The 27,438-nt window shown below is 37.5% G+C and overlaps 13 protein-coding genes and 2 non-coding genes across 15 annotated transcripts; 7 read left to right on the top strand and 8 right to left on the bottom strand.

The window, feature by feature from the left end:
- Positions 1–108: 108 nt before the first annotated feature.
- NCR1 (sphingolipid transporter) lies at positions 109–3,621 on the top strand (the record flags this gene model as incomplete). Its single annotated transcript, XM_056226244.1, has 1 exon — positions 109–3,621. One exon carries the CDS (start codon positions 109–111, stop codon positions 3,619–3,621), a length of 3,513 nt encoding a protein of 1,170 aa, XP_056079982.1.
- A 347-nt stretch (positions 3,622–3,968) lies between these two features.
- On the top strand, positions 3,969–5,789 carry AEP3 (Aep3p; the record flags this gene model as incomplete). Its single annotated transcript, XM_056226245.1, has 1 exon — positions 3,969–5,789. One exon carries the CDS (start codon positions 3,969–3,971, stop codon positions 5,787–5,789), a length of 1,821 nt encoding a protein of 606 aa, XP_056079983.1.
- A 351-nt stretch (positions 5,790–6,140) lies between these two features.
- On the bottom strand, positions 6,141–7,181 carry LSP1 (lipid-binding protein LSP1; the record flags this gene model as incomplete). The annotated part of the gene is made up of 1 exon (XM_056226246.1): positions 6,141–7,181. One exon carries the CDS (start codon positions 7,179–7,181, stop codon positions 6,141–6,143), a length of 1,041 nt encoding a protein of 346 aa, XP_056079984.1.
- Positions 7,182–7,553: 372 nt separating this feature from the next.
- ULA1 (Ula1p) lies at positions 7,554–8,942 on the top strand (the record flags this gene model as incomplete). The annotated part of the gene is made up of 1 exon (XM_056226247.1): positions 7,554–8,942. The coding sequence occupies one exon, from the start codon at positions 7,554–7,556 to the stop codon at positions 8,940–8,942; it is 1,389 nt and encodes a 462-aa protein (XP_056079985.1).
- A 219-nt stretch (positions 8,943–9,161) lies between these two features.
- Positions 9,162–9,863, bottom strand: SNF8 (ESCRT-II subunit protein SNF8; the record flags this gene model as incomplete). Its single annotated transcript, XM_056226248.1, has 1 exon — positions 9,162–9,863. One exon carries the CDS (start codon positions 9,861–9,863, stop codon positions 9,162–9,164), a length of 702 nt encoding a protein of 233 aa, XP_056079986.1.
- A 276-nt stretch (positions 9,864–10,139) lies between these two features.
- Positions 10,140–11,264, top strand: HAT1 (histone acetyltransferase catalytic subunit HAT1; the record flags this gene model as incomplete). The annotated part of the gene is made up of 1 exon (XM_056226249.1): positions 10,140–11,264. One exon carries the CDS (start codon positions 10,140–10,142, stop codon positions 11,262–11,264), a length of 1,125 nt encoding a protein of 374 aa, XP_056079987.1.
- A 474-nt stretch (positions 11,265–11,738) lies between these two features.
- On the top strand, positions 11,739–13,193 carry CIT3 (citrate (Si)-synthase CIT3; the record flags this gene model as incomplete). The annotated part of the gene is made up of 1 exon (XM_056226250.1): positions 11,739–13,193. One exon carries the CDS (start codon positions 11,739–11,741, stop codon positions 13,191–13,193), a length of 1,455 nt encoding a protein of 484 aa, XP_056079988.1.
- Positions 13,194–13,756: 563 nt separating this feature from the next.
- PDH1 (putative 2-methylcitrate dehydratase) lies at positions 13,757–15,307 on the top strand (the record flags this gene model as incomplete). The annotated part of the gene is made up of 1 exon (XM_056226251.1): positions 13,757–15,307. One exon carries the CDS (start codon positions 13,757–13,759, stop codon positions 15,305–15,307), a length of 1,551 nt encoding a protein of 516 aa, XP_056079989.1.
- A 281-nt stretch (positions 15,308–15,588) lies between these two features.
- On the bottom strand, positions 15,589–15,680 carry Smki_16.trna6F. Its single transcript is given in 2 exon segments — positions 15,589–15,624; positions 15,644–15,680. It is a non-coding gene; the product is annotated as a tRNA-Phe (tRNA).
- Positions 15,681–16,496: 816 nt separating this feature from the next.
- SMKI16G1700 (uncharacterized protein) lies at positions 16,497–18,731 on the bottom strand (the record flags this gene model as incomplete). The annotated part of the gene is made up of 1 exon (XM_056226254.1): positions 16,497–18,731. The coding sequence occupies one exon, from the start codon at positions 18,729–18,731 to the stop codon at positions 16,497–16,499; it is 2,235 nt and encodes a 744-aa protein (XP_056079990.1).
- Positions 18,732–18,992: 261 nt separating this feature from the next.
- AIM45 (Aim45p) lies at positions 18,993–20,021 on the bottom strand (the record flags this gene model as incomplete). Its single annotated transcript, XM_056226255.1, has 1 exon — positions 18,993–20,021. One exon carries the CDS (start codon positions 20,019–20,021, stop codon positions 18,993–18,995), a length of 1,029 nt encoding a protein of 342 aa, XP_056079991.1.
- A 753-nt stretch (positions 20,022–20,774) lies between these two features.
- Positions 20,775–21,695, bottom strand: HAL1 (Hal1p; the record flags this gene model as incomplete). The annotated part of the gene is made up of 1 exon (XM_056226256.1): positions 20,775–21,695. One exon carries the CDS (start codon positions 21,693–21,695, stop codon positions 20,775–20,777), a length of 921 nt encoding a protein of 306 aa, XP_056079992.1.
- A 534-nt stretch (positions 21,696–22,229) lies between these two features.
- On the bottom strand, positions 22,230–23,957 carry ICL2 (methylisocitrate lyase ICL2; the record flags this gene model as incomplete). The annotated part of the gene is made up of 1 exon (XM_056226257.1): positions 22,230–23,957. The coding sequence occupies one exon, from the start codon at positions 23,955–23,957 to the stop codon at positions 22,230–22,232; it is 1,728 nt and encodes a 575-aa protein (XP_056079993.1).
- A 345-nt stretch (positions 23,958–24,302) lies between these two features.
- REC8 (Rec8p) lies at positions 24,303–26,345 on the bottom strand (the record flags this gene model as incomplete). Its single annotated transcript, XM_056226258.1, has 1 exon — positions 24,303–26,345. One exon carries the CDS (start codon positions 26,343–26,345, stop codon positions 24,303–24,305), a length of 2,043 nt encoding a protein of 680 aa, XP_056079994.1.
- Positions 26,346–26,753: 408 nt separating this feature from the next.
- On the top strand, positions 26,754–26,824 carry Smki_16.trna7G. The gene has a single exon. It is a non-coding gene; the product is annotated as a tRNA-Gly (tRNA).
- The last annotated feature ends 614 nt before the right edge of the window (positions 26,825–27,438 follow it).

A 27,438-nucleotide genomic window follows, 5' to 3' on the forward strand; every position in this document is an offset into this window, starting at 1 on the left:
ATATACCGGAAGTATTAAACGAGAGAAACAGCAACTTGAACAAAATTGTTATGAAGATAGATAACACAACCTCAAAGTAAGTAAGAACATAGCTTAGTTAGTGAGGCCATGAATATACTATGGATTGTGGCACTAGTGGTCCAGCTGATCCATGCCGTTCATGCTACTGCTACCTGCGCCATGTATGGGAACTGTGGCAAGAAGTCAATTTTTGGAAGCGAATTACCTTGTCCTGTCCAACCTAGTTTTAAACCGCCTATACTGTCAGATGAAACCAGTAAACTTTTGGTTGAAGTTTGTGGGGAAGAGTGGAGAGAGGTTCGTCAGGTTTGCTGTTCTAAAGACCAGGTGTTGGCATTAAGAGATAATTTGCAGAAAGCTCAACCTTTGATTTCTTCATGCCCAGCATGCCTCAAAAACTTTAATAATCTATTCTGTCATTTTACTTGCGCCTCTAATCAAGGAACTTTTATTAATATCACCAAGGTGGAAAAGTCAAATGAAGACAAAACTATTGTTGCAGAATTGGACTTTTTCATGAATTCGTCTTGGGCGTCTGAATTCTATGACTCATGTAAGAATATTAAGTTTTCTGCTACCAACGGTTATGCGATGGACTTAATTGGAGGTGGTGCTAAAAATTATAGTGAATTTCTGAAATTTTTGGGAGATGCTAAGCCAATGCTCGGCGGATCTCCCTTCCAGATTAATTACAAGTATGAATTACCTGAAGAAGAAAATGGATGGCAAGAATTTAATGATGAAGTTTATTCATGTGATGATGCTCACTACAAATGTGCGTGTTCTGATTGTCAAGAATCTTGCCCCAGCTTAGATCCTTTAAAAAATGATACATGTAAGGTTGGTTCTATCCCATGTTTTTCCTTTTCTGTTGTGATCTTTTACACAATCTGTGCACTTTCTGCAGCTACGTGGTACTGTCTCTATAAAAAAAAAGAAAATGGAGCGATGATTGTGGATGATGATATTTTGCCGGAATCAGGTTCCCTGGATGATTCAGATACAAATGTGTTCGAGAATTTCAATAACGAAAGGAATTCATTTAATCATAAACTAGCTAGTCGATTCTCAAAAGTAGCCAAGTTCTCTGTTGAAAATCCATGTAAAATATTGACAGCCACTGCTTTTAGTATCTTTGCTTTTGGTTTCATCATTTTTCGGTACGGTACTCTAGAAACAGATCCAATTAATTTATGGGTGAGTAAAAATTCTGAAAAATTCAAAGAAAAGGAGTATTTTGATAGCAATTTTGGCCCGTTTTACGGGGTAGAACAAATATTTGTTGTTAATGAAACAGGGCCTGTGTTGTCATATGATACACTTGACTGGTGGTTTGACGTTGAGCATTACATTACAGAAGAGTTACTGTCATCAGAGAGTATTGGATATCAAGATCTCTGCTTTAGACCTACAGAAGATTCTACTTGTGTTATAGAGTCTTTTACACAGTACTTCCAAGGAGTTTTGCCAAATAAAGATAGCTGGAAAAGGGATCTACAGGAATGTGGCAAATTTCCTGTAAATTGCTTACCTACTTTCCAGCAGCCTTTAAAAACTAATCTTCTCTTCAGCGATAATGATATGCTTAAGGCGCATGCCTTTGTTGTAACACTTCTTTTGAGCAACCATACTGAATCGGCCAATACCTGGGAAGAAAAATTGGAAAAGTACTTACTAGATTTGAAGATTCCAGAAGGCTTGAGGATAAGCTTCAACACGGAAATTTCCTTGGAAAAAGAGCTGAACAATAATAATGATATTTCAACCGTTGCTGTATCTTATCTTATGATGTTTTTGTATGCCACATGGGCTTTGCGGAGGAAGAATGGAGAAACCAGGTTGCTTCTTGGAGTATCTGGTCTGCTCATTGTTTTGGCCTCTATTATCAGCGCAGCTGGATTTTTAACACTTTTTGGCCTAAAGTCGACATTGATTATTGCAGAAGTAATACCATTCCTAATCCTGGCAATCGGTATAGATAACATTTTTTTGATTACGCATGAGTATGATAGAAACTGTGAGCAAAAGCCAGAGTATTCGATTGATGAGAGAATAGTTAGCGCTATTGGAAGAATTTCTCCTTCTATATTTATGTCATTATTATGTCAAACCGGTTGTTTCTTAATAGCAGCTTTTGTGACAATGCCAGCTGTCCATAACTTTGCTGTATACTCCACAGTTTCTGTTATATTTAACGGAGTATTACAACTGACGGCGTATATATCCATCCTGTCACTCTACGAAAAGAGATTTAACTATGAGAGAGTTGCGGGAAATGAAGATACTGCTGAATCATCCCTGAAGAAGTTTTATTTTGAGATTCTAACGCAAAAGAAATTGATAATTACTGTGTTTTCAGTTTGGTTTTTCATATCGCTGATATTCTTACCAGGAATTGAATTCGGACTAGACCAGACATTGGCCGTTCCACAGGACTCTTACCTGGTTGACTACTTTAAGGATGTTTATCGCTTCCTAAATGAGGGACCACCTGTATTCATGGTAGTGAAGAATTTGGACTTGACTAAAAGACAAAACCAACAAAAAGTTTGTGGTAAATTTACCACTTGTGAAAGGGACTCTTTAGCTAATGTTTTGGAACAAGAAAGACACAGGTCAACATTAACAGAGCCGCTGGCTAATTGGCTGGATGATTATTTAATGTTTTTGAATCCTCAATTAGACCAATGCTGTAGGTTGAAGAGGGGAACGGATGAGGTTTGCCCTCCTTCTTTTCCCAGTGGGCGCTGTGAGACTTGTTTCCCGCAAGGCACCTGGAATTATAATATGTCAGGGTTTCCTGAAGGCAAAGATTTTATGGAATATTTAAGCATATGGATTAATGCGCCAAGTGACCCTTGCCCTCTTGGCGGGCGGGCGCCATACTCAACGTCATTGGTATACAATGAAACAGGCGTTTCTGCGTCAGTCTTCAGAACAGCACATCGTCCTCTGAGGTCACAAAGAGACTTCATTCAGGCATATAATGACGGAGTTAGGATATCAGCTTCTTTCCCTGAATTAGATATGTTTGCATATTCTCCATTTTACATTTTTTTTGTCCAGTATCAAACTTTGCGCTCACTGACGTTGAAGCTGATAGGTAGTGCTATCGTTTTGATCTTTTCCATTTCTTCTGTTTTTTTGCAAAATGTACGTAGTTCATTCTTATTAGCTTTGGTTGTCACTATGATTATTGTAGATATTGGTGCTTTGATGGTGCTGCTAGGTATTTCACTCAATGCCGTGAGTTTGGTCAATCTAATTATTTGCGTCGGTTTAGCTGTGGAGTTTTGTGTCCATATTGTTAGATCATTCACAGTGGTAACCAGTGAAACTAAACGAGATGGAAACTCGAGAGTTCTTTATTCGTTGAATACTGTAGGCGAGTCCGTTATCAAAGGTATAACTCTAACCAAATTCATTGGAGTTTGCGTTCTTGCATTCGCCCAATCGAAAATATTTGACATATTTTACTTCAGGATGTGGTTTACTCTAATTATTGTTGCCGCATTGCATGCTCTTCTATTTCTACCTGCTTTACTGTCCCTGTTTGGTGGCGAAAGCATTAGAGACGATTCTCTCGAAGTTGAAAATTAGTTGTCACCAATTATACTTACTTTATTTTATGACTTACATGAATTAAATAACAATTTGTTAATTATTTTGATATCCCAATAAATAGTACTATATACAGGGGAAATTCGGAACCAGCAGTAGATATAGGCCTCGTTATTACCGTGTTTTGAGTATACATATTAACACTATATATTTTACTTTGGATGATGTCATAGAAGTACTATTATTGGTCTCGGGCGAAACTCACTATTTTTCTACAGAATTTCCAAAGAGGGAAGGTCGAAAGAACAAGAAGCCCACCATTGAAAAATGTATTTATTCTAGTATTTTCTGGTTTTGTCCAGCGTCGTTAGCCATTTAGTACGCATATGAATACATTAAAGTGTTTGGCACATGTAATATCCAAGAGTGGAAAGGAAACTCCAAGATTATATCAGAAAGTAATATTCCCAGATCTGTTCAAAGAGGATACAACAGTTGTAAAAGTCAAGAAAGTGAAACAACAGGAAAATGATTGCCCAGAATTAGCGTCAATAAATGTAGATTCTAAAACAATGACACAGCGGGGAGTGAAATATGAAAGAGAGCAAGTCAAGGAGTACCTTTTATATTTGCCAACTTTAACGCTTTCCAGGAAAGAGATTAGGGATGACTATGATGAGGAACGTGCGAAACAAATGTATATAATTTCTAAACAGATGAAGTCTTCGAACAAATTTAAGAAACTTCTTACAGCAAAGTCTCAAGAGTTCACTAGAGAATTACTGACGTTACTGATAGGCTGTACATCAATTGAAGAGAATCCGCGATCTGAACATTTCACTCGCAAATTTCTTAAGTTCAGTAATCAGGAAATTCCTCCCCTCCCTGATTTTTCAAAGAACCCTCAATTGTTTGAAAATTATGTTGGACTATTAACTCATACGAAGTTCAATTTCCGTTCGTCCTCAAATCTAAATGGTATTGTGCGTAAAATATTGCGGCACCTGCTTCATCCAACCAATAAGACAACTCTATCATTACGCTCTCCTCAAGTATATAATGACGCAATTTACTTTTTTAGCGAACATTTCGATTTTGCGTCTTGCAGAGAAATATTTGCACAAATGAAAGCTGAGGGGTCCAAACCAAATACTGTCACTTTCAATCTTTTATTGCGTAACGTAGTTAAAAATACACACATTAGAAAAACCAAATATCCTGATGATGAGGTCCTTTTTTATCTTAGAAGTATGCGTAATCAAGGAGTCTGTGCAGATATAATAACTTGGACAACGTGTTATAACTTCCTTCGAGATGAAATTTCGAGGCAATTGTATATTGTACAGATGGGTGAACATTTAGGGAACTTTAACATAAATTTTGTTTACACCGTGCTGAGAAATGGGGATTATACAGCTGAAGATTGTTTGAAGGTTCTAGCCACAAATTCGTTACCAATTTCCCGAAAAATGCTCTATTTATGCATAGAAAGACTATTGAATGAGGAGCAAGTTAAAACTGCATCTAAACTACTCGATTATGGTTTTCAACATTTGAGAAGTAATTTCAGGTTGAACTCTGAAGGAATGAACCATTTCATGCGTGTATTTGCTACTAAGGGGAGGACTGATTTGGCATTTCTTTGTTATAATACCTGTTGTAAGATTTACAAAATTAAACCAGATTCTGAGACATTCGAAATGTTGTTCAAAGCATTGGTTAGAAATGGTAACACCAAGAATTTTGGAACAGTTCTCAAGTATATCAAAGAGTTGAAGGCTGCTGAAGGATTTGGATTACGCACAACATATTGGAGTGTCAAAGCGGAGTCGATTTTAAAATTCAGTAATTCTACTGTTCCCTCAGAAAAGTCACTTGAAAAAGCAAAGAAATTGGTGGGTAGCCTTGTTGCTTCTAAGGGTGAATTTTCTTGGAAAATTTGGAAAGAAAGCGACTCTGACCAAAAGAAAATACTACGATTTATAGGCTGTATCCCCATGACCCTACGCTCAACCAATACACAACATCATCACCAAAATCCCACAGGCTTACCTTCGAAGATTTCCCAAAAAAAAAAAGAGTTCCGAAATCGAATCAAGGCAATAGCTACAGAGGCTGCTTTCGAAAAGAGAAAGGCATACATCAAAAACAATGATGCAGCTTTCGAAAAAGAGCTAGTGGAAAGAATGATAATCAAAGAGATTTGACGAGAAAGTGGGCTCAAGAAAATACTTTCATTGGATTGTGAAAAAAATCAATAACATCGCCACTCCATTGTACATAAACTTCATAGGTCATATTCCTCCAATTACATTCTTAAAACTCAACAGTTTCTAGCTAAAGTGAAGAGAAAAGAAAGGCTAATTATTTGGTCTTACAAAACTTATTTAATTAATTATAAAATGAGGGTGGTAATACATAGAGATTACAATACTGGAATATTGGCCGGATAGAAGAAAATACTTGAACCAATTTTCAGATAAAATTAATAAGTAGGCTGGCGTGATAAAACAAGTACAACATAAAAAGGTTCGAGTATGTTAATTATTAGAAAAGATTCAGATGTGTTCGGAACCGGAGGTACGACCGTTTTGACTATCTTGATAAGCGGCTTCATGGGTTTCGTCCTCTGCAGGGATTTCAGTGGTCCATTCAACCTCCTCTTCTTCGACTACTTGACCGGGAACACCCCCATCTTGATTTTCGCCATCTTCCTCTTCTTCTTCTTCTTCTTCTTCTTCTTCATCGTCTTCATAGACATCGTCAACGGTTTGATGGAATGAAAGGGTAGGTTTGACTGCAGCCATATCTAGAGTCCAGGATTCCAAAGCTGATTCGGCATCCATGATGATTTGGCGAGAAGCTTCATAGCCATCATAGGCTGGTCTGGCTTCACCTGGAGTAACAGGTGAATCGTCTAGCAATTCTAAGAGTGCCTTCCCATACCCAGCAATCAGGGCAAATTTCTCAGAAAGTTCTCTTAAAGAATCAAACATGTAACTGTAAGCAGCTTTCAACTTTTCACGTGTGATGTTGGATAATTGAGCCTCCGCAACCAAAGATTCTGCTTCAGCACGGACCAACTCTTGCTCTAAAACTGGAATTTTTGTTGATTGAGGGTCCTTATATTTCAAGTGAGCAATTTCATCAGTAATCTTTTCCTTACGATCTCTAGAAGGTTGAACGGAGGCTTCAATGTTTCTAATTGATTTTAAAGTAACTCTGTATTGGTCATATTTATCGATGAATTGGTCTTGTAATTCGCCCAATTCATATATCAAGACGCCCAATTTGTCGGTGACGTCGGAAACATCATCATCATTGTCAGCACCCCAGAGGGATAGCTGCCTGGCGGCTTCACGGCGTTCGCTGGCGACGACTTCCATAGCTCTCAGGACACCTTTTTCTGTCTTCACCAATTGAGACAATTTACGTGCCAACTCTGGTCCAAAATTACCAGCTGCATTTTTTCTGAAACTAGATGCAATTGAGGCCTTTCCGAAAAATTTAGATTTCGTTGAGGATGGTGGTGGAGGAGGAGCTTGCAGCTCAGAAGCCGTAGGGGCTCTTTGATTTCTTAAAGAGTAAGTTCTGTGCATTATTGTCTTGGAATTAGTAGTGTTTAGTTCTTCTTAACCAAAATAATGAGGATGTATGCGCCGATGTAGAATTGAGGACGTAAATGAGATATACTTTTTTCTTTTCTATCCTGCCTGTTTATATATTGCAATTTAGCCGTTACATCTTCCCGGTTTTTCGGTCTTTTTTTTTTAAAGGGCCCCTTTTTATCCCCTCTAACGCCTTTCGCAATCCCCTTTTCGTTCGGCTGCAACGAGCGGGGACCGTAGGAACTGAGCTTTTTAGCTTAGCAATGCAATAATAATACAACTGCAGCCTAGACAATTGGCGTTTAAAAGACCAGTCATATATTTTGGTTTTTAAAGCGATCTGTAGTACTAGCTGATGAAGATATGGAAAGGTATGACAGGCAACTGAGACTTTGGGGGCCACTGGGCCAAGATAATTTGAATCGGTCCCGTGTATGCGTGATTGGACCTGCTACACCTTTACTTCAGGAAGTTTTTAAGAATCTAGTGCTTGCTGGAGTATCCTCTCTTACATGGCTCAAAGAAAAGTGTGCGGCTCAATCAAGTTCTTTGTTTTTGGCAGACTTCAAAAAAGATCTTGAGCCAATGGCTTCTAATCAGCTAGAATATGAGGAAAACGATCTCGTAAACATACTACAGCAATCTCGGTATGACTGGACCCGTTTTTCGGTAGTAGTCTTGACTTGTCTCAGCAAGCATAGTACACTACTCGATTTGAATGAAGTTAAACGGCAAAGGGGAGCAAATTTTCCGCCTGTTCTGAGTGCTTTTGTCTCTGGTTTTTATGGGTATATGAATTTGGTACTCTCAGAGACGCATTTTATTCTGCGAGCGCATCCAGAAAGTAAGAAGTATGATTTACGATTACAAAATCCCTGGCCCGAATTGGTAAACTATGTCAATACGTTTGACCTAAGTAGGGTGGATCTAGCAACCTTTTCTGGTATTCCGTATATTGTTTTGCTCATAAAGTGTGTTACAAAGCTCAAAAAAGATGGTAATAATGAGAAAATAACAACGGATTTGGTGAAGGACGCTTTGAGCCAAATTTGCCTTCCTCTTGGAAATAATGTTCTCTATGAACCTAACTATATAGAAGCTAGACGCTATGCGTATTTGGCATGTCCTCAAAATGATTCTAGCAATGAACTAGAAGACTTGCTCCGAAATTTGAAGATATCATATTGCGGGCATGAATGGTTTGATATCTACAATCACGAGATTCTCACGCTACTATTAGCTCTAAAAAGCATATCCGAAGAGAGTGAGGAGCTTGGTTTTCAACCGTTAACGGGTTCACTCCCAGATATGGAATCAACTACGGAAAATTACATTAAGCTCAAAGAACTTTATGAAGTGAAAGCCAAGCTTGATAGGTTCAGAATAGAACAAAGTTTGACCCGAAGTAAGAAAAAGGTTTCAAAAGACGTCCTAGGCACGTTTTGTTCACACTACGGGGAAATCAGGAGAATAATGCCATCGAAAAGTGACCTGCTAGGTATTTTTAGTACCTCAAATACTCTTTTGAATGCATTGGTGGTGGTGCAGTTCTGCGGGCAACTTACAGAAATTATAGAGTCCAAAGATGAGTTCACTGGTCTGCAGGCTGATGGTAACTATTCGGTTATGGCTTTTCTTGGAGGTGCAGTGGCACAAGAAGCGATAAAACTTATCACTCATCACTATGTTCCTATTGATAACTTATTTCTATACAACGGAGTCGATAATTCATCTACGACATACAAAATATAAAAAAAAGTTTCTAGTAATTCATCGCTTTCATCAAATATTTATTTGCACGGTATTTTCCTGATTCTAATAGATTCAAAACAAAGGCTAAATATAATTTCTATGACGCATATTATATCAAATTTCCACATTAACGAGACCTCGTTAGAGAAGACTATACCAGAAAAAACTATAATGCAAAGATGTACTCAACATCTACCATTCCTGTACAAAGTACCGATTTCAGAGTTCCCTCGTGATCCAAGAGGGATCCCAGTACAATGTCTCTGTACCACCTTGGTAATCTATCCACAGTAAACCGTTAACAACCATTTCATCAAGAGCCGATTTACTCCTTACGGATTCCCATTCCAGATTTGCCCTTAACAAAGAGACACTTGAATAACCTAAAATTGAGCATATTTCTAAAATTTTAGTTTGATCAGATGTCAGTTCATTTGGAACACTTCGCAAAAACTTCTTGCCACGGATTTGGAATATCTCAAAACACTCTAAACTCTTTAACATGTCGATAGATTTTTCCAAGTCATCAATTCCAATATCCAGCTTCCCAAAATGTACTTTCTCCAATTCTTCAAAAGAAATAACACCTCCATTCATATCTTTAGTTTCTCGACAAACTTCTATAACCTTGAGGCATATTTCATAATAAAAATCGTTAACTGTAAATAAATGTTTATCACGATCAAACAAAGACAATGGATCAATACCAATAGATGAGCACATATGCATGAATTTTGAGCGGAACTCAGGTGAAGCCTGAAGCTCGCTATTGTGTTTCTTGGCAAATTCTACCAGTCGTTCTTGAAATACGTTTAACTGATCCCTTAATTCGATAGATTGCTTTTCAAGTATAGTTTTGTTTACATCGGTATACTTTCCATCCTTTAAGTCATCAAAAGCTGCTAGTCCGAATTGTTTCATCTTAAGGGATATAGAAATTCGTTCGTCGGCACAGCACCTGTTCGAAATATGGTAAATATTTAGGACCATTTATTCATGCCTGGGGAGGTTATAATATATCTACAATCGTAATGTTATCTTCTTGCAATAGTTCTGACGTTGGAAGTGACAAATATGTGATCAGAGAATTTATGAGATTCTTATACGCTTTTTATTCAAAGACTCATAAATATACAATTCTGCAAATTGATCTCCACGAACCCATACTTGAGCTATAGTTTGAACGTGACTGAAAACATGTCTGCTGATGATTTTAAGCCCGAGAAGTGGACTTCAAGCGCCAACGAAGCCTTGAAAGTTTCCATAGTTGGAGAAAACGCTGTCCAATTCTCACCATTATTTACGTATCCAATCTATGGCGACTCAGAAAAGATATACGGCTACAAGGACCTCGTCATCCACCTAGCATTCGATTCGATAACATTCAAGCCTTATGTCAATGTTAAGTACTCAGCAAAATTAAAGGATGATGAGGTTGTGGACGTACAAGAAAAGTTACTCTCTTTTCTACCACAGAATGATGTAATTGTTAGGGATGAAGCCAAATGGGTGGATTGTTTTACGGAAGAACGAAAAATACATGACTTACCTGATAGCTTTAAAAAGGTATCAGAATATTCTTTGAATGGGGAAGAGTATGTTATATATAAAACGAGTTTGATTGACGATTTTGTCAGGAAGATGCATCGTCGTGTTCAAATCTTCTCAATACTTTTTATCGAAGCTGCAAATTATATAGACGAAACTGACTCAAATTGGGAAGTGTTTTGGTTATTGAACAAGAAATCAAAAAAGTTGGTTGGTTTTGTCACTACTTACAGGTACTGGCATTACCTAGGGGGACAATCCTTTGATGAGAATATAGACCAAAAATTTAGGGCTAAAATATCTCAATTTCTTATCTTTCCACCTTATCAAGATAAAGGGCACGGATCCTGTCTTTATGATGCTATAGTCCAGTCTTGGTTGTTGAACAAAAACATTACTGAAATAACTGTAGAGGATCCCAACGAAGCGTTTGACGATCTTCGTGACAGGAACGATCTCCAAAGGCTACGAAAAATGGGTTTTGATACTATTTTACAGAAAAACTCGCAGCTTTCTGATAAGGCTTTGGAATCAAGTCGTAAATCTTTTAAGTTGGAAGAAAGACAGTTTAATCGCCTTTTAGAAATGCTACTTTTATCCAACAATTCTCCACTCTTTGAATTGAGGGTGAAAAAACGGCTCTTCATCAAGAATTATGATGCCCTCAACCAAACTGACCCGGATGAGGCAAAAGAAGCTTTACAAAACTCATTTGAGCTGGTTAAAGATGATTATAGGCGTATTATAGAATCGATAAATACTTCTGAAGTTTAGATATTTCTTAACATTAATATTATATAATTAATAATAAATGAAGCAATGTATATAACATCACATGTCAAATTTTTAAACTATTATATAAATTGAATATTGATTTCAATTTCTTTAGCTTTTTTTTTTTGAGTTACTTTTCAGATTATGTAAGTATTTGAATTCCGAATTAAAAAAGTATGTTCAATTGGAGAAAGTGAACAATCAGTTCATATGTAGATAAGTATGTTTGGCAAAGAAAATACTTGGAGTAGTGATGCTACTTTGGCGGATGTGAAGCGAAATCGGCCAAGCGGCTAAATGTCTGTTTTGATGACTTACTCCACTCTGAATGAATGACCTTCAATTGGTGAATAGCCTGCTCTATATCTTTCATATTTAAGGGAAATAGCCGCTTTCTAATATCCTGATGATTTTGTTGATATTTCTTGGTTAGATTCCATTTCTCGCAAGTACTATTAGTGTGGTTCCTTTATGATGTTACGAAGACCTATAGCGAGTACATTCTTGTGCAAAAGAAATTTCAAGTCATCAGCAGTTGTAAAATCTTCTGTATTAACCCTCAAAGAAACCTTAGAAAATGTGATACCTCAAAGAAGAGATGCTGTAAAAGAATTAAAGGCTTTATATGGAAATACCGTTATTGGACCGATTACAATTTCATCAGTCATTGGAGGAATGAGGGGTAACCAATCAATGTTTTGGCAAGGGACATCATTAGACCCCGATCATGGCATAAGATTTCAAGGTTTGACGATCGAACAATGTCAAAAAAGATTACCTGGCACTGGTATCAATGGCGATAATTTCCTGCCGGAATCAATGCTATGGCTGCTAATGACAGGTAGTGTCCCATCTTTTCAACAAGTTGATTCTTTAAGAAGGGAATTAGCTCTACGTGGAAAGGAGTTGCCGCATTATACGGAGAAAGTTCTGTTAAGTTTACCCAAAGATATGCACCCCATGACTCAATTTGCGATTGGGTTAGCATCAATGAACAAAGGGTCGGTCTTTGCTACAAACTATCAAAAAGGTCTAATAGGGAAGACTGAATTTTGGAAAGATACGCTCGAAGATTCGTTAAATTTAATTGCCTCTCTTCCACTACTGACGGGTAAAATTTACTCAAACATTACAAATGAAGGACGTCCATTAGGGCAATATAGTGAGGATGTAGATTGGTGCACAAATATATGTTCTCTGCTTGGAATGACTGAAAAAAACTCTTCTAACACAGGCAACCTAAATTCTCAGCAATCTCTAGACTTCATAAACTTGATGCGGTTATATACCGGTATACATGTAGATCATGAAGGCGGAAATGTTTCTGCACACACTACCCATTTGGTTGGAAGTGCTTTGAGTGACCCATATCTCAGTTATTCATCTGGAATAATGGGGCTAGCGGGACCTTTACACGGATTGGCTGCGCAAGAAGTAGTAAGATTTCTCATAGAGATGAACTCAAATATTTCCAGCATTGCACTAGAGAAAGAAATCAAGGAATATCTTTGGAAAATTTTGAAATCAAACCGTGTGATTCCTGGCTACGGGCACGCGGTTTTGCGTAAACCCGATCCTCGATTCACAGCAATGCTTGAATTTGCGCAAATGAGGCCTAACGAGTTTAAAAATGACAAGAATGTTTTGTTAATGCAAAAACTAGCAGAAGTTGCGCCTAAGGTTTTGCTGGAACATGGAAAGAGTAAGAATCCATTTCCTAATGTTGATTCAGCCTCAGGAATTTTATTTTATCATTACGGAATCAGAGAACTACTGTTCTTTACTGTCATTTTTGGATGTTCAAGGTCAATGGGACCATTGACACAACTTGTTTGGGATCGCATTTTAGGACTACCAATTGAAAGACCAAAGAGTTTGAGCTTTGAAGGACTGGAAGCACTTACTAAAGCGACAGGGTTAGTGAAGTAATTTAGTACTGTTCTTATATACAAATACCTCTTTTGCTATTATGATTTTAAAGTACAGCTAGAACTATATACAATAACATGTCTAGTTATTGCACATATGATTCACCAGGATATGTGTAAAATAGAAAACGAATCAATATGATCATCGGAAGAGTTTCTTCTTCAATCGCAGTGTGAATAATGGAATGTTGGTTGCTTTCTTTCTCTTCCTTTTCGACTCTATACTTGGAATTCCATTAATGGTCTGCTGCTGCATATTTAGCCGGGTCAGATTCTTGTCTCCAACAATCTCTGAATTGCCAGCGCCTATTTTTAGCCGCTTCCCCGATGTCGGACGTCGGAGCATATACAAACCTCATAGAGATGACTTATTCTCCACATTTTAAACAAGCAAGTCATTCCGATGTCACCCTCTAAGCGTTAGATTTATTGGTTTTGGAGTCAGACTTAACGAAGACTGCAAGAAAGTATATAAAGCAATTATGATGCACACGTAATTATAACACATCCTCGTAACTTATTCTGTAACTCATTACCGCGTTCAAGTGATCGTAAACAAACATAATGTTTCTAAACAAAAATCTCAAAAATAATAGAATCAAAGTATATTTGCCAAGAAGGAAACTCTCTTCCCGAAGTACCGCATATTTGCAAACTAATAAAAGACCCAATCCTGATAAGGTTTTGAGTGACATTGCGAAATATGTCCATGAGAGCCCAATCACATCACCTTTGGCTCTAGATACAGCAAGGCTCTGCTTCCTTGACACGCTAGGCTGTGGTTTGGCCGCTTTGAAATTTAAACAGGCTCAAAATATTATTAAACCAACTGTTCTAGGCACAATTGTTCCCAATGGAACCAAAATACTAGGTACTTCTTATGTTATGGATCCAGTGAAGGGAGCTTTTGCCATAGGTACTTTAATACGTTGGTTAGATTACAATGACTGTTGGTTAGCTGCTGAATGGGGACATCCGTCAGATAACCTTGGGGGAATTTTAGCTGTCGCAGATCACTTAACCAGATTAAACAAAGCCAGTCACGGAAAAGATGGGAAAGAGTTTCTTGTTAAAGATGTATTAGAGGCAATGGTTAAAGCACATGAAATTCAAGGTATAATAGCTCTCGAAAATTCTTTCAACAAAGTAGGCTTAGATCATGTAGTGCTGGTGAAAGTGGCAACTGCCGCTGTCGTCTCAAAGATGCTGGGCTTAAATCAAGAGCAGACAATTGAAACACTATCACAAGCTTTTGTGGACGGTCAATCACTGCGTACTTATCGCCATGCCCCAAACACCGGATCTAGGAAGTCGTGGGCGGCTGGGGATGCAGTTTCCAGAGCCGTGAACCTAGCTTATTTGGTCAAAAATGCTGATGTTGGTACCATACCTTCAGTATTAACGGCAAAAAATTGGGGATTTTACGACGTTGCGTTCGAAGGTAAACCATTTACGTTTCGACAAAGGTCAGAATATGGTTCTTACGTAATGGAAAATATCCTGTTTAAGATATCCTTTCCCGCTGAATTTCATGCACAAACTGCTGTTGAAGCTGCTGTTAAAGCATATAGCATTCTTGGCAAACAAGGAAAAACTTTTAAAGATATCAAGTCCATCAGAATTAGAACTCAAGAGGCGGCAATGAGGATTATAGATAAGTCCGGGCCACTATATAATTATGCTGACAGGGACCACTGTATCCAATATATGATTGCGATTCCGTTAATAACTGGTAATCTCACGGCCAATGATTACTCAGATCAGGTCGCAAACAACCCTGAGATTGACAATTTGAGATCGAAAATGTACTGCATCGAAGATACTCAACTCTCTCAGGACTATCATGATCCTGCCAAAAGGTCAATAGGCAACGCTATTCTCATAGAACTGAACGACGGGACAAAGCTGGAAGAAATCTTTATAGAGTATCCTGTGGGCCACAAATTTAGAAGAGAGGAAGGAATCCCACTATTGCTGGAAAAATTTCAAAGACATCTGTGCGAACATTTCGTAGGCACTCCTGGTAAAGTCGACGCTATAATGAATGCAAGTTCAAAAGAAAAAATCTTGAATACTCCAATCGACATATATATGGATTTGTTTGCTGAAAAGTAAACTATTAAATCCTTGTGAGGGAATACCACTTTAAAATTTTTATAAAAGATATCTCAAGGGAATTGAAGTTACGTTTAAATTTCAAAAGAAGAAATAGGACACCCCTTAACGGTAAGCAAAGAACCCAACTGCAACTTATTTTATTATTTTTTAGAAAAATTTATTTAGAGTGAATAATACATTGGTCTGATAGCTTTATATTATAAGGTTGAGTATATTTCCCTTTTTTTTATATGCAACTAACTTGAATAGTTCATGTCATACTTGGAATGTGTTAAAAATGCGAATTCTGTGGATCGAACACAGGACCTCCAGATAACTTGACCGAAGTTTTTACTTCAGTCTGGCGCTCTCCCAACTGAGCTAAATCCGCTCAATTTCTGGAAAAGATGGTGTCTTGAGATTTACTATATAAGTACCTATACATTACGCAATAATTTTCTTTTGAGACTCACAGGAGCCAGCCTAACTACAAGATTGAGAGCTTTGTGAATTTTGAGATAATTGTCGGGATCCCATGGTTAATAAAGGCAATATTATTAGGTATATAGAATATCCTAGATGTTGCAATAAGAAAAGACTATCATCGATTGATTTGTAATCATGTTACTAGTATATTATCATATACGGTGTTAGAAGATGACTTAAGTTCGTGGAAGCTGAAATGCAAGGATTGATAATGTAATAGGATCAATGAATAACAACATATAAAACGATGATAATAATATTTATAGAATTGTGTAGAATTGCAGATCCCCTTTTATTGATTCCTAAATTCCCGAGGAGAACTTCTAGTATATCTACATACCTAATATTATTGCCTTATCAAAAAATGGAATTTCAACAATTACATCAGAATCCACTCTTATCTCACTAGAAGGTCTCCTCGAGGATATAGGAATCAATAAAAGGGGATCTGCAATTCTACACAATTCTATAAATATTATTATCATCGTTTTATATGTTGTTATTCATTATCCTATTACCTTCATCAACAGTGGAATTCTAATAATTGTCGCAAGATCGACCAATCTCTCATAGATAAAAATGGATATAAATAAATAAAACTGAATTGAATAAATAAAATAACATATACAAAAAAAAGACGTAAAGACGTAAACAAATATTTGCCATTATAAATATTCCAAATTACGCATACACGCCTATGCCTTTGTTCCCATTCGAGTTTTTACACCAAACTTGAATTGAATAAAGTATTAGACATGAAACTTTCCGAATCATTATTCAGAATACGATTTCCTTTGGCTTTCATTTTTTCAATCTCATAAAGAGCAGCATCAATACTATCGAAGTACGGGGAATACGGCTCTTGACCGTCACTGCATATATTGCCATTATTATTTTCTTGCGTACTTGACTGTGCCCTTTCCACGTTGGGAATCACACCTGCTTTCGACAATCGCGTCCTTATCTTATCATTAATAGATACATTCGCAAGGTAAATAAAGACATTGCGCCTTTTATAACTGGTAATAATTTCATCTAGTACCTGGGCAGCTGATGAATCTAATGAGGTCATTCCACCTAAATCAAAAATGACATATTTTATGGAATCCTTTGATCGAAACGATTTTCTTCCAGGGTGTATCTTAGACGAACCAAATCTCTCTATTCTGTCAAGCCTTTGCTTTAAATCTTCACTATTGGTAAATGTGAGAGGCTCTGGTATCCTAACAATCATGCATCCCTCAATCTCTTCCGTATTCTCAATACTTAATGGATTCCTCTTCATGTTCATCAAATAATCATCAAGGTTCGTGAAGTTCGACGTCCCAGCTACTCTAGCCAAGATTTGGATTCTTGACTTCGCAGAATGTTTTATTATATTCAGGATTGAATAGACGCATCCAATACATATTCCAGCTTCGATTGAGTAAAATATTGTGACACCAAACGTAACAGCAAAAACAAAAAGTTCACTATAACCACCACATCGCAAATGAAACTTAATATCACTAGGCACTTCCTCTAACAAACTAATTCCAATTACGGTTGTAATAACGGATAAGACACAGTTGGGAATATAGTGCACGAATTGAAGAAGTAAATTCATCGTAATTAGGGTGATAACACCTACAAAAACTCCAGATATTACGCTTTGTGCCCCTGATAGGGCATTGATCTTAGACCTTCCATATCCGCCGAATGAAGGAAGAGCGCCGAATAATGAGATGACAATATTCATGAATCCTAAAGCTACCAGTTCTCTATTAGAGGAGACAGTAAGATTGTAGGTTGTTCCCAAAGATTTAGATGCCGTAGTAGATTCAAAAAACCCCAACATTGCCACAATCAGGGATGCACTAAAAAGATCCGGTATTAACTTACGTCTAGAGCGAGTCAATGGGTTTTTTAATTTATCAAAGTTATCCATACTGAAGTCGCCAACGATAGTTATACCATATCTGTGTTTTAAATCAAATTTCATTGAAATAAGAATGGTGACAATAACTACTAATAATATGTCTGGGAAAAATATTGCACCTTTGTGGTATTTCAACAATTTCCTCTTCAATAGACGCATCAAAAAAAGGATAATTAAGCAGCAACCGCTAAATATCGCCGTTGGCATGTGGTACTGCGCTGGTGCATAATCAATAAGGAAAAGTATTTTTTCAAAAGGAGTATGATAGTGTTGAGGTAAGCTTACTAGAAATTTGTCTAGCTTTAATTCAGAAATCAAAGAGTTGATAATCATAACCAGTCCTACAGAACTTATAAAACCTCGCAGAAGTGCCTTGCTAAGAACGTTCCCTAGGAAGCCAAATCTGGAAATACCAGAAAAAAGTAAAATAGCGCCACTAACAAATGTTATAACTATTGAAATATCAATTAGAGAAACATTGTCTTTATGTAGTGTTATAGATTCAACTGCTTGACCTACAACCAAAGAAATTGCACTTTCTGGCCCAACTATCATCTGAGGAACAGAGCCGAAAACACCATACACGAATGGGCTGATAGCCAAAGAATATAGGCCACATAGAGGTGGGACATGTGCAATTGAAGTTGTGTACGATAGCGCCAGCGGTATCTGGAATGACGCCAGGGAAATGCCTGCAATTATGTCTCCCCACAGTTTACTGAAAGTATACTCAGGGAGCCATGCAAAGCAGGGCAAGTAATAAGGGATCGTTTCAAATATTCTATTATCGTCGTCAATGCCATCATTGAACCCTGCGTTATCAATGGATTCCGGAATTGAATTTTTTGCTGGGCATACCTCAGAAGTTGAATTTGAAGTTCCAACGTAAATCCTACCTTTATTTTTGGATGAATCCTTATCATAATTGAAATTGTCCGAGAAAGAATCGTGTTGATCGACTGATCTTTTGAGTCTTGTTTGAACAGTAGAGGAGTATGATGGTCTCTTACGCCCCAATAACGAACTATTCGAAGCCATTCTGAAAAAGCTTATGACAAATCTCTTTAAACCGCTCAAGTTTTGTTAACCAGTATCTTTTGAACCTAACTCTCGAACCATTCTAGAATGTAAAAAGTTGTTTTTCCTTTAGTCATCTTTCCAGTTTTATACTTTTACATTTAGTCCGCCCTTTGTACCGCAAGAGTCTTTTTTAACAAGCAAGGAAAACTTGAACATTAAACATGCCCCTTCATAGCGTGAAGAGATGAATATATTTAAAGGTTAAGAATCTATTTATTATTATTTACGAAGTTTTTCAGTTAGTTCAGGGACTATCTTGTAAAGATCTCCTTGTAACCCATAGTCAGCAACATTAAATATGGGGGCATCAGGATCATTATTGATGGCAACGATAACTTTTGAATCCTTCATTCCCGCTAAATGCTGGACTGCACCAGAAACGCCAACAGCTATATACAAATTTGGTGCAACTACCTTACCAGTTTGGCCGATTTGTAGAGAATTATCACATAAACCGTTATCAACAGAAGCCCTTGTAGCACCTATAGCAGCATGTAAAACGTCTGCCAATGGTGAAAGTAGTTTATCAAATGTTTCTTTGTCCTTAAGTGCCCTTCCACCAGTTACCACGTTCTGTGCAGAAGTGAGCTCTGGCCTCTCACTCTTGGTAAGAATGGTTTTTACCCAGGTAACATCCAATTTACAAGGAGGTATATCAGTTCCCTTCTCAATGACAACGGAGTTCATACTACCTTCCGCAATTGGTGGAAAAGCCGATGCTCTAATGCTCAACAACTTCTTGTCTAATGGACATTCTAATGTAGAAATGATATTACCAGCATAAACAGGTCTAACAAAGGTCTTAGGATCTTTAATTACGGTAACTTCACAAACGGGTTGCACATCTAAGAGTGCAGCCACACGAGGTAAAACACTTTTGCCAACAGATGAATTCGAGATTACAAAATGTGAATAGTCATTTCCTTCCAAAATTTTTACTAACAACGGAGTCAATTCTTCAGGAAGACAGGTATCTAACCTGGAGTCCTCAAATATGACAAGCTTCTTTAAATTGCTGCAGGAGTATGAAGATTTGAGCGCTTTGGCAGTTTTCTCAGCTTTGCTACCCGTGATTATGGCTGTGATAGGGTTAGATAACTTTTGTGCTGCAGTCAACAAACTCAACGATGATCTTGACACGGAGCCATCCTTTGAACTTTCAATGAAAGCTAAAGTGGATGCGTAATTTTGTTGCACGAACTTTCTCTTGCCAACTTTTGGCAAAATAGCAGTCAATGATTTGAACATAATAACCAACAATTAGCTGCTATAACATTACTAGTAGTAATATTTTACAACTCAGACTTGTTATTGAACAACTTCATTATTTTAACTTATATTTGGCAGAATTTTCGTTCGAGATTTTGCGGAAAAGTCATGGTAAGCGGACGGAGTCATACTTTAATAAAAAAGTGCCTAAGTGACATACATGTACATATGTGAACACCCATTGTTTATGCCAGAATAACACCATAAAGAAACGAAATCAGGACATGCCTCTTCGCCTCTCTTAGGTAACTTTGATATCTTGAGAATTTCACTTTTTTTCACAAAGTAACGTGAGGCACCTTACCAAGACCTAGACACATATTTATTACTATGTCATTGGCTTACGTGGCTGAACGTTCAAGAAGAGATAAAAATAAAATTTCTGAAAATATTGAGACAAGCGCAAGTAGAATACCTGTCCTTACAATTGACTGTACTTGTCACTCAATATCCAAGTCATGCGAGAAACAGAAGTACCTCATTCGAATAATGTATGGCCACGTACTTGAAATAAGGAAAACCCAAATATCCGTATATACATACATACATAAGTGAATAAAGAAGCTAGAAAGTGGACAAAGAGAAAAACAAGGTAAATACCCGATAGAGCTTATAAGGCCGAAAGATTCAAGGGAAGCAACAAGATACTAAACCAAGACCAAAAAACCTAGTGAAAGTAATTTGAAGCAACACAACTAACAAACCTAAAACTAGCACTCCGCAGATCGTTCGTCAAATATTTTGTGTTGACTGTCTCCTCTGCAACATCGAGCTCTCCAGTAATCTTAGTTCCATGTTATTCTGAAAATCACACTTCGGATTTCCATGCTCTAGGGGTCTTGGTGAAAAACATTTGAAATTTCCTTCCTTAAGGGAACATCTCTCAACCGGAGAAATACTGCCCTTAGGGGCAGGCGTTTTAACGATCTGTTTATGGGATGAATGATATATCTGTAAGGTAGGATGCACGATACTGATATGTCCTCCATTTGTGTTACTCGGATATGCAGTCCCATCCTTCGACAGTATAGATGCCAATCCGGGTGTATGTTTTGTTTCGATGAGACAACTTACAAACTTCTCACTTCGTATTTTCGATGTGTTCTTAGTGTTACTTTTAATATTCGATATCCCGACATTAATCTCCCCTTTCAATTCGTCGAGACTCTTTGGCCCCGGATTTGGTGTTTTCTTGCCTGAGAAATGGTTGGTAACCACACTTTTCTTCGACGTACTATTCTTTGTATCCTGCTGCTTTTTTGTTAGCTTTTGGAATTTTGGATGATCTGTTTCAATAAACTGTAGCTTTTTTTCTGTTCCTAAAGCAGTGTTTGGGATGCTGACTTTCTTTTCACTGCTACCACTATAGGTGAAGTAATCTGTGCCTTCCTTCGCAAAGTTGTTTGAGGCATATACCAAAAAAAGACCTTGCTTAACTTGAAAATAATCTATGAATGGAAGGATGTCCCCGTCCAAAGTCATATCAGAGGGAATAAATTTCAGGACATATGAAGTGTTATTTTCATCCACGGCGTCATAAAATTTGCAGCAGTGGTTTTCGTACATCAAGTTTTTAAGAGTGTAGTCATGTGATCCTAAATCTTTCAAGCGCCTCTCTTTCATTAGTGTTCTTTGGGTTTGTTCTTCTCTCATATTCTATAAAAGCGATAGTCAGCAGTGAGGTAGAATTTAAAGCAACTGTTGATAGATAAATGTTTTAACAGTGAACACGATAAACGCCATATCAGCTTATATGAAGTCGAAAAAGGAATTCCCGATATCGTTTTGTTTTGGCTTATCTTTCCCTGTATTTTCATTTGCTTTAGATGCTTTACGTAATTTCATCCGACATATTTGAGTTCCCTAATTCTATCTATTTTTATTTTCCCCCTTCAGAAAAGCACGAAGAAAAAGCACGCGTCCTACCTGGGTCTTACTCTCACCTATAATCGTCATACGACGCTTCCTGATATGTAACATGAAACAAACGCGGGGGAGGAGCTGACACGATATGTTAACAGGAGCGCTCCACACAGCACCTTTAATTTCAGGTGAAGATGTTCTGCGAGGATGTACTGACCGCAAACGGGGGACGTTCTCGTGGGTATATTGTTATTGTGACGCTAAGATAATAAAAGAGAATATGTAGGGCTATGTGATTGAACGCTGATGGTCTTTCTAAATCGTTCAAAATTGTGTCTCGGTAAATCCCTCACCAGACGTGCTTAAAGTTTGGGATGAGGCACCGTTCTGAACGACTTTCATCAAGGAATCAACGTATTCTGCGCCAGACCAATGCTGGTGGGTAAGAATATCGCAGTTACTCTCCTTTTCCCGCCTTTGCACTTTTTCTACATATGCTTTCATTCCATCATTTTGAAAGGCATTGGCTAATTCCCAGAATGACACTCCATCTGAGTGCAGCCCAGCAAGGGAGACTAATTGCAATGTAAAGCCCTCTTTTGCCAAGTCCCATATGAAGGATTTCAATGCCTTATCATCAAATCCGTGGGCGCTCCAATTAAAACTTGGAGATAAATTATACACTAACTTAGTTGCTGGAAATTTCTTATGGATTTCACTTGAGAATGAACGTGCCTGTTCTAGATCGGGTGTTTTCGTTTCTAACCAAATCATGTCAGAATATGGGGCAAAAACCAAAGATCTTCTGATAGCTGCTTCAATACAACCTTTAAACATATAATATCCCTCTTTAGTTCTCGGAGCATCCCAATCAAATATTATATTTTTCGATGGTGTCACCTCATGGGCCAAAAGCTGCATTTCTCTCAAACTTAAATATGCTCTACCCAGTTTGTTTACCATAAGATCCTCCTTTTTTTCTTTGTAAGTTGCAAATTCGCCAGCCGTAAATTGTTTTGCTAAGGCCTCTTCAAATGTAAACAATTCATTCTTGTGGTACCATTCTTGTTCCATATCGGAAATGACGGAGTTGCTAATCTTCATATTCTCCATTTCAATTAGCTTTTCACTCCAGGGCACCACATTCTTTCCTATTATACCCTTGATAAATTCATGATCTCTTGGGTCACTGCTCGAACTCAATAACTTGCCATTGCAAGAGTCTGTTCTCGCAATAGCTAAATTTTCTGTTCCCATAATATCCCATTGAAACCTGGTAGAAATTAATCTCATAAGATGCGTCGCTGTGGGTACCAAAACAGCCCCACTAAGGTGACCACACCGTTTACCTCCTACCATTTGGTCTTCGAGGTGGATACCCGCAGCCCCCTTCTCCGCGAACAACTTTGCAACTTTCATCACTGTTGTGGGGCCACCATGTCCCATATCTGCGTCTGCTATAATTGGTGTTAAATAATCAACAGGTATAGAGCCTTTGATAGAGGCCTCCAAAAAAGCCTTTCGATCATGCAATTGCTGTGCCTTGAAAATTCTCTCCACTTGATTCGGCACTGTATCATATGGATAATCGCCAAAATCTGGTGATACTTCATTAGTAGATCCGACCAATGTAGAGGAACATGCCCAGCCAGATATGTAGGCAACCTTGATATTTTCACAACGTGCCAACTGGCTCATTTGTACAGGGTCAATAACTCCTAACGTATGAAGTGGAGTGCCGCTCTTGAAGTTTTCTTCTAAAAAGTTGAACAGTTTCTGAGCTTGGTGAGATGAAGGGTAGATTGAAGTATTCGCAGGCAGACTGCCCCGATGCTTTACAACATCCCTAGCTGAATAGGAACGAGTAATATTTTCAAATCTCTTTGATGCCCACCAATCTTCTACTTTACTTGATTCCGACGAGATAAAATCCTTGGTACTTCTTGCCTCGTTAAAAGATCTCCGCTGTGACTTATTTGACACGATAATCAGCTTCTTCAGTGCCCTTGAAGCCGTTCTATTGGGTGGTTTACTCTTAATCATTGAAATCATCGTAACTACACTAACAATACCAAAATATACACTGCCGCCCTTATAGTTTCCTAAGACTTCTACTATTTTTACGCGCTCTGAAACTGCAATACAGGATAAGAAATTAGAGAGGAGTTTCTCAAGCCTAGTTTTTTATATTATATACTCTACGTATGAAATTGTTAGCATTGATGATCAGTCTTCCCGTGCTTCCCATAAGACATGGCCTGCATTTCCTTCTCCAATGTACTTTTATTACGTCCCCCGCAAACATGCTCGGCCCGGACGTCGGACTTCAATCATTAACTTAGGAAAATCGGCTAGTAAGCGCCCTTGTCCATTAGAAAGAGAGAAATAAAGAAACATTCAGGCATAGATAATTATTTCATCTTCCTTTCGTATCCTAAGATCCTTATTATCTGCATCCATAGCAGGATACTCATTCAATTTGATCATTCCTTTCGTAGCCAAATTCAGTAAAGATAGGAAAGCCCCGGCGGCTATTTGCCTGCTCACACCCTTTTCTGAAATATCAAGATTCGATTCAATTTGAGCTTCACCCATGCGGCTTGGAATGATATCAACCAACAGAACTTTTCTTTTGAACGGTGGATTTGAGCGTGTTGTCCTTCCGATGGCAACTGACCTCTCTTTGATATAATCGTAAAATTTTTTCGTCTGATAATCCAGGATAACATCATGAAAGTTTGTTTCCTCGGGCAGGTTTTGCTGAGTGCTGTCAGAAAAATAATCGTTGCTGGAATCACCCTCTTCAACAAAATTCTGTTCGGAAGGCCCGATTCTTCTTCTGAGAGCACCAACTATGTCTTCATTAAAACCACTGGACCTGGTTGAATTTCTGGTATGACTTCTTCCAAAACTTGAAGGAGGTAGATTCAAATTAAAGTCAAGGATGTTTCCTTGAGAGTTTTCCTCAATGTAATGTCCTTCTTCCAGATCTTCATTGATTTGTTCAAGATTCAATAATAGATTATCATTTTCCATATCAGAGGAATAGTTATCATTCTTGTTGTTCCGAAAACTTTTTCTACCGTATTCGTTACTTCTAATACTGTTCGAACTTTGAGTTGATACCAAAGAATGTGCCCTTTTTCTTCCTCTTTCAATTGTGCCGAAATCTTGTGAAGTTAAATCTAACTCCCCAGTCTTTAAGTCAGAAAAGTCGTTGAAGATACTTAACCAATTTGTCGAAATGAATTCTGCTTCACCACATGATCTTACCAAGGAGTTTATACTAGAATTGAAGGCATTCTGACCACTTATTTTTTTCTTTCTACTTTTCTCCATCAAGTTGCTGTAATTTCCATGGTTGAACTTGAGAACTTCGTTTGGGTAGCTTATTTTTGTATCAAATTGTACTTTAGACAATAAGCCAGCTACATCAGCACGATTTCCCCTTTGCATTTTGACACCGACTTTGCGTTGGCCACCATCATTTTCCTCTTCTGATTCTTGCTCTTCCAGCCCTAGTTCGTAGTCTTTGAGGTTGGCTGCCGATTCTTCATTTTCCAGTGGGGTTTCTTCGCTTTTGCTACCGTTGTTATCATCATCGTTCTCAAAATTTAGGATTAACTCATTACCATCGTAATTAAATTTCAAATCATTATTATCCTTCTGAGAACTTGAATGCGAACCAAGAGGTGTTCCTTGATGACTTACTATATCATCCAAGTCCAAGTTAAAATCAACATCAATAGGAATTTCATCCAGAGAGAAAGAGTTTCTAACATTAGGTCCCAACTTGCTTTGCGCATCAGGATTAGTCCTATCGCTATGAAGTTCAAACCTGTTAGAATTGCTTAACTCATTTATATAATCTTGTCTTCTTATTGATTTAGCCTCCTCAATAAAAGATATATCATCTTGAAGAGTGTTATTGAGAAAGTCCAATGCGGGAACTTTAGTAATATCATATAAGGGATCGTCATCAAAAAAAACACATTCTTCCCAAGCGTAGTTATTGTTTCTGCTCCCGATAATACTGTTATGATTATTCAATCCATTGATTCTTGTAGACTTATTTTTGGCCTTGAAAGCATATGCGTTGTTTTTTTGTAGTTGCACAAGCAGATGATTCAGATCATTCAACACATACTCAGTTTTTTTATTGTAACAAATTGTTACTCCATATAAAAGGTTAGAGATGTATCTAAGAGAGAGATCACTTTCGAAATTCTGAATTTCGTCACACGTTTTGGGTATAGAAATATTTACAATGTCTTTTTTTTTGACGGTAGATGCTGATATATTTCCTGTCGAGTTGCTTTTGCTCGAATAAGAACTATTATTTTCTTTTACAATGGAATTTCCCAATGTAGAAAGTAACCACACAGTTGTGAGACCCTTATATTTCTTGTCATCTTTGAAGTTCAACAAAAGAGGTGCCATTGCAGAATGTTTGTAATTAGGTCTAAATATGTAGCCAGTGCTTTAGAATTGCTGTATTTTACTGGAATTTTTTTTTTCAAAAAAGATAATAAAGAATCCTAAACAAAATATTATGTCTCCTTTATACATATCCGTTTTCTTAGTAATGTAAAACGCGTAAACTTAGCAAATCTGGCAATACTTTAGCCGCCGAAGTTAAAATTCTTCAACAAAGGAGGCTAAAAAATGGGTAAAAAAAAGGAAAAAAACATTCTGATAAACCTGAGCCTACAAAAACTTCATTTTTAATAATAAGTTCTCAATGAATTGTTGTGAATGTAAAAGAAACACATAGATAACAGTCACAGGGTTGGTTAGTATCACTTAGTAAGTAACTTACTAACTATCTAAGTTCACACAAGGAATTAAGCGCAAGTGGTTTAGTGGTAAAATCCAACGTTGCCATCGTTGGGCCCCCGGTTCGATTCCGGGCTTGCGCAGTTATAAAATTTTCTTTTTTATCTTTTTCCGAACCTCGGTCCAAAAAATATTCACTTTCCCGGGAAACTTGAGGATAGTTCTCTTCTTCATTTCCCCTTTCATTTCCCTTCAACATAGAGTTTTGGCAGGCCTTTTTTTTAGCGCTTTTAGACGGTCGGGAGCCCAACTGGTGGTGACGGTTGTGGAAAAGAGGTAATTTTATTTCCTTTATTGGACATGATTTCAATAGATACATTGGGGCAAGAAAAAGAAAAGGGAGAAAAAATTCAGTAAAGAAAAAAAATAAGAAAAAAGAGAAAAGAAACAAGAGAAGGCTACAGGTTTCTGAATATCCTTTTTGCTGCACATTTTTATTAACCAGCTAATTGGTCTTAGTAATACAGAGTTTGTGCTTCTTTGCTTTATAAGAAAAAAAAAGGGATAGCAGTACCAACACTTGTTTGAAAACTAGATAGTTCCCGTTTTAGAAGTTCTTTCCGTTCTCTTTATCTGTTACAATAAAAAGGCAGGACAAAAAGCGTGGCAGGAAAGTTTTTCCAGGAAAAGAAGATTGTAATATTTAACAAATACCGTAATCCAGCATAAGACCCACTAATTTTAATTCATAACGGAG

Source organism: Saccharomyces mikatae (assembly GCF_947241705.1).
Source record: "Saccharomyces mikatae IFO 1815 strain IFO1815 genome assembly, chromosome: 16".
Taxonomy (NCBI): domain Eukaryota; kingdom Fungi; phylum Ascomycota; class Saccharomycetes; order Saccharomycetales; family Saccharomycetaceae; genus Saccharomyces; species Saccharomyces mikatae.